Source organism: Gracilinanus agilis, chromosome 5, assembly GCF_016433145.1.
Source record: "Gracilinanus agilis isolate LMUSP501 chromosome 5, AgileGrace, whole genome shotgun sequence".
NCBI classification, from domain to species: Eukaryota; Metazoa; Chordata; class Mammalia; order Didelphimorphia; family Didelphidae; genus Gracilinanus; species Gracilinanus agilis.
In genome coordinates, this window is record NC_058134.1 from 110599660 (window position 1) to 110605297 (window position 5638).

Consider the following 5638-nt stretch of genomic DNA (forward strand, 5'->3'; position numbering starts at 1 on the left):
GGCAGCTGGGTAGCTCAGTGGAGTGAGAGTCAGGCCTAGAGACAGGAGGTCCTAGGTTCAAACCCGGCCTCAGCCACTTCCCAGCTGTGTGACCCTGGGCAAGTCACTTGACCCCCATTGCCCACCCTTACCACTCTTCCACCTATGAGACAATACACCGAAGTACAAGGGTTTAAAAACAAAACAAAACAAAACAAAAAAAGAAGGATACTCACCTTGTTCCCATCAATGGCCTGTCTAACAAGAATAGTCCTTAGTCAGGACCCATGTGAAGTCCTTGGTTAGGTAGGTTGTAATAATAGTAATAATAATAGTACCGAATAGTTATTAGCCCTTTAAAGTTTACAAAGCAACACCCTGTGAGGTAGGTTTTGTTATTCAGTCATGTCAGTTATATTTGACTCTTTGTGATCCCATTTGAGGTTTTCTTGGCAAAGCTACTGGGGTTTGTCATTTCCTTCTCCAGTCCCTTTTATATGAAGAGGAAACTGAGGCCAATAGGATGAAGTGACTTGTCCAGGGTCACATAGCTAGTTAAGTGTTTGAGGCCAGATTTGAACTCAGGAGAATGACTTCAGGCCTGGCTCTATCCATTGCACTATCTAGCTGCCCATGAGGTGGGTGCAATAGGTATTATTATCTCCTTGTTAGAGGAGAAAACTGAATCTCAGAGAAGCTAAGTGATTTGTCCAAGGTCATACAACTAGTAAGTTTCAGAAGCAGGGCTTGAACACATCTTCCTGACTTTAGGTCCAGCATTCTGTCTACTTTCTCACTTTGCTTCCATCAAATAGGGATGAAGGAAGTGGACCTTAGAAGGGGAGAAAATAAACATCTCAAGCTTCTTCCTCTCAGCCTAGCTCAGTGCAAGACAAAAGTTATGTGGTTGATAAATAGAGACTCAAACTTAAAGGGTTAGAGGGAAGGGAAGCGATTGCTAGCAGTATATGGACTTTCCTGTTGGTTATCATGGAGAACAGTGTGGCTGGTGACAATAGGAGTTGATAGTAAGAGCTCTCCAGTTGAAGGTGCTTCCAAAGAAAACGAAGAGCAGAGCATGTGTATTTCTATATAATCCTATGCCAAACTGAGTGTTCTCAAACATCCAAATGGATCTGTGATTTTGTCAATTAGAGTGATGCAGATCTCTACTTGCCCATCCTGTATAACTTGACCAAGTTCTCCCAAAATTTGACACACAACAGGTATCCAATAAGCTGGAGGCCCTCCTTACTTTTTTTCCCAACATCACAGAGGTAGCAAGCATGGATAACTCTGGCTTTCCACCTATCATTCTTTGCTCTTGCCATGTAACCACCCCATCTTCTCTTCCTGTCATACAGTTCCTTGATGACATCCTTTACACTTGTTCTTCTCTGGAATTCCTCATTTTTTGCAGCCTGTTTGTGCCCATAGTGCTCTTCTCCATTGAAATCCAAGAGGCAACGTGATTATAGCAAATTAAAATAATTTTGACTAACTTGGCATCCTATTATTTGCCCAGTTGGTTGGTTTTTTTGCCCACTGCTGAACAATGGTGGCTTGAATACCAGACCTCACCCCCTATTTTGTACATCATTGTGCTTCCTGGCCTTGACTTTGCTTCCAGTTTGGACCGCCACCTCTATATTTGGTCTTTTCAGCTCCATTACTGATCTCTCCTATTCTCGATCTTGGATTGTTTGTGCTCTAATGACAACAAAGGAGCTATCCACCTTCCTTCCTTTTCTGTGACTATGCAGACAAGGGATGGTTTATAGCCCTGAACAAGAATATAAAGAAATTACCGCCATTAGGCCAAAAGATATAATCTGAGAGATATTCAGAGAGAGGTCAGAGCTGTATCCAGCATAGGGAAGAGTCTAGCCAAGTTGTAGCTTGGCATCTTTACTACAGCTTATAAGAGACTTGGTCAGTGACATGACAGGGAATACATGGCATCTAAAGGTAATAAGGCAAGGCATAGGGTCAAATGCCTGCCAACTCGTCAGTGTTCAACATGTTAACAACAGCAACAAAGAGACCTTGAAAATGAGGTCAATTCAGATGGGAAACCTTTCTGCGTGAGAAGAAGATAATTCCAGGGTAGATTCAGACCATGGCCTTCTTCCACTTAAGTGGAGAACAACAGTTAGCTGGTCACTTCGTTTGGAATGGCCAAGGTGGGAAAGAGAAAAGAGGAGACTTTGATAGCATTCCTCTCCTTACCAGCTAAGTCTGATAAAGGCTGGTCCAAATAGGCCTGATAAAAGATACAGGCATGGGCATGATCTATAGATTCACAAGAATGGCCATCAGGGCCATAACCCTTCCAGTCCCCAAAGAAGTATCAACAGCCCCAGGCTTTCTTAGCTCAAGGCCCTACATAAACTCAAGTGGAAATGAGGGAGGAGAAAAGGCTATGAAGCCAGAAAATTGATTGATCTAACATGAGGTGGTGATTGGGTGATTGGGACTGGTCAATGATATACCATTGAAATGATATAGTAGAAGATGGGATAGGAGCCTTACTACCAATTGCAAAAGGGTCATTTGGTCCAGGGGTGGTGGGCTACGAAAACACAAACTACGTTTTCTGGCAATAAGTTGGATTCCTTCCAGAACCAGCAATTTCTCTCTTCTTTTTGTTCCCCTTGGCCAAGAGTTGGATAAGGCCCTTCTCAGTTATAGAGAAGCATATTTGCTTGATCACTGGTAAGGCAGAGAATTAGTGGGAAGATGTTATAGGGATGTCAATTTTAATTAAATAGAAAGAAAAACTTCCTAGCAATTAGAGGTGTCCCACAAAAGAATGGACTGCCTTATAAAATGGCAAATTCTCTGTCACTAGGCTAGATAAGTCTAAGCCAGAGGATAATTGTCAAGGAGGCTATAGAAGGAATTCTTTCTTGCAATGGGTCCTGCAACTAGAAAACCTCTTTTTAAAAATTCCTTCAAATTCGAAGATTCCATGGTTCTCAGACATATGACAAAGCAGGCCCAGTGGAATAATATGTTTGTGAGTGGTGCCCAAAATTCATGCAGAATATATTTTGAGGAAAGAATGCATACTGAGCATTACTATATAAAAATCTGACCAAGAGCAAGAATGGCCCCAATCAACGTCAGAAAACACCAAAGGTGTGGCTTGATGACACAGTTTATCCTTTCTATTTATCCATTGCACTGTGGCTTACAGACAGAGGAAAGCTGTGGTTGGATGTAGAGGTATGACAGGAATGCCTGCCAGAAGCAGATAAATTTAGAGTCACAGTCAGAAATAATGCCTTTGGGAAAGCTATAAAAGTGAAATAGATGGTCCAAAGCCAGGTGGACTATTAGGAGGTACCAGGTAAACTTTGGATAGGGATAAAATGTGCCTACCGTCTTATTCAAAGTGCCTGTTATTTTTCCCTGGGAAGGGAGGAGGAAAGACTATGATGAAATCCAGTGAATGTTGGCTCATGGGCCTTGATGTGGTTGAGCAAGTTCTGAATCTGACCTTACTGTGATGTATTCGAAGTAAGCAAGGGTCAACAGAAATCTGCCTCATCCTTCTCAGCATCATGCAGCATATTCTGTTGGGATGAGATATTTGTCTTTTCATCCTCTAAACCCATATGTTAGATGGCCATGAAGTGAAAGTCCACGGAGAAGAGTAATACCCACAAGGCACAGTGGACTTTGAGAAAGCTCATGGATCAGAAATAAGCCCATTTTTTCTACTTTTCTTTGGCTAAGGCAAATCTGGAGGAAGTTAGTCAACCAACCATCAGTCAATGAGTATTTCTGAACACCTCTGGATGTAAGACTACTAAGCCCTGTGTATGTGTGGGGAGGGTGTAATAAGAAAGAAGGCAGCATAATCTAGTGTGGAAAAAGGCTAGATTACAGATGGTAAATCGATCAATTTGGGTATTTTAGGCCGGGAGGGTGGGATCTTAGATAAGGCAGACCCTGGCAGCAACCCTAGAACACAAGTTCAAGAGACAATTCTCCACCTTTCCTTACTCAGGTTTTTCTTCTCTCCTGTTCTCTGCCTTAGCCACTTAGTCACTTCCTTAGCCCACAACTTTTCTAAAACAATTGCCATATTTCTCATCAGCCTCAGAGCCTGCCTCTGCAAAGTCACCACCCAAGGCTTCTCATTTCTAATGTTGAATCACCACACTTTCCTCAGAAATCACCACTAGCACTTCAGTACAAACACTGGCGTAAGCATTGTCAAAACCCAAATTTTTAAAGAAAATGTGGTGGTGTGGGTAGGGTGCTATTTTTGGAGCAAGGCCCACCAAAGTTCAAGTCTTCCCTCAGATAGACATTGACTATGTCACCCTGGGCCAGTCACCTGCCTCTCCACATCCCAGGCAACTTTCTACAGCTCTAGAAGCTGCCCTGAGAGAGGGAGTTCTTTATATAAATGAAATCAAAAATCTAATCCCCATCTAAACCCAACATGACATGTCGATTATTCTCGGTGTAGAGTACTCAGAAGTAGGTTAAGTCTTTGAGGAATGCCAGCTTAAAAAAAAATAGAATGAAACATTTATCAGCTGAGGGATGGATGTATGGGATACTTGCTTCCTCTTCACTGTCCAAATCATGGCTTTATCTTCATTTTTACTGGCTGAAAGCGATTCATTTTCTAAGGCTCCTCAGTTATGCTGTGTTTTGTTCCTCTTCCCCCCAAGTGTGCTTGTATCTGAGAGTTCCTTTCACTTCCCAACATCCCTGCCAGGCGGGTAGAGGAGGTACAATATTCTCCAGCTTATGTATGAGGAAGCCCATGGCCCAGAGCAGTAAGTTACTCCCACAAGGTCACATTGCGAGTTCCTAGGCAAGGCCAAAGTGAGAATCCAGGTCTTCTGAATTCCAGCACTGGCTCTTTTCTCTCAGCTGGCTTTGGATCTGTTCTAAATCTGAAGCTTCCACCCCCAAGCCCCAACCTCTAGGGACAAAAGACCAAGGTGACTCTGCTGAGAATGGCTCTGGCAGGAATGCAACCAGCATGCCTTTTTTCTCACTACCCAGGTGGTTGAGATCTTGTGGGGAGGAGGGACAGCATGAGAGGGGTGCTGATCAGAAAGGAAGGACCCCAACAGAGGATGCCCTAGTCAGGGACCCTGAGGAGAAGGCAGGGTTCTCTGAGGGGCAGCAACCACGGAGGAGGAAGGAAGATGTTGCTTAAGCTTACCCTCCAAGGCCGCCTTCCAGCTGGTACTGCCCTCGTACCCGGATCCCGATCTTCTCAGCAGCACCTCCTGGCCCCGGCCCTCCCCGTCCCCAGGGGACAGTACTCTAGGCAGAGGAGCCGACGCAGCTGGAGCGGGTGGTGGAGGGGGCCGGCTCCTCCTGGGGGGCTCCCGGACAGGTTCCATGCCCCCCTCCCACTCCGGTGGCCGGCCCCTCTACTAAAAGGTGCCTGGCACTTCCGTTACCAGGGTAGGGGGAAAAGAGAGCCAGAACTGGCCAGAGACCCTCCCTCCCTCCCTTCCAGCCCGCCCGCCCGCCTGCCTGCCTGCCTTCCTCTCGAGTGGGAGGAGCAGGAGCAGGACCAAGAGCCGAGAAGGGGAGGGATGCAGAAAAGGGATCCCGCAGCCCAGAAGTAGTGGCGGCGTGTCGGGTTCCTCTCGCGACCAGGATCCTTAGCAATGAGAAA

At 45.2% G+C, this 5638-nt stretch overlaps 1 protein-coding gene across 2 annotated transcripts in view; it reads right to left on the reverse strand.

The window, feature by feature from the left end:
• LOC123250378 (C-type lectin domain family 2 member L-like) overlaps positions 1–5357 on the reverse strand; it is a 28545-nt gene extending 23188 nt beyond the window's left edge. For both annotated transcript variants that reach the window (XM_044679429.1, XM_044679428.1), the window contains exon 1: positions 5174–5357. In XM_044679429.1, coding sequence (XP_044535364.1) covers positions 5174–5357 — 184 coding nt within the window. The remainder of the gene's footprint in view (positions 1–5173) is intronic.
• Positions 5358–5638: the final 281 nt, after the last annotated feature.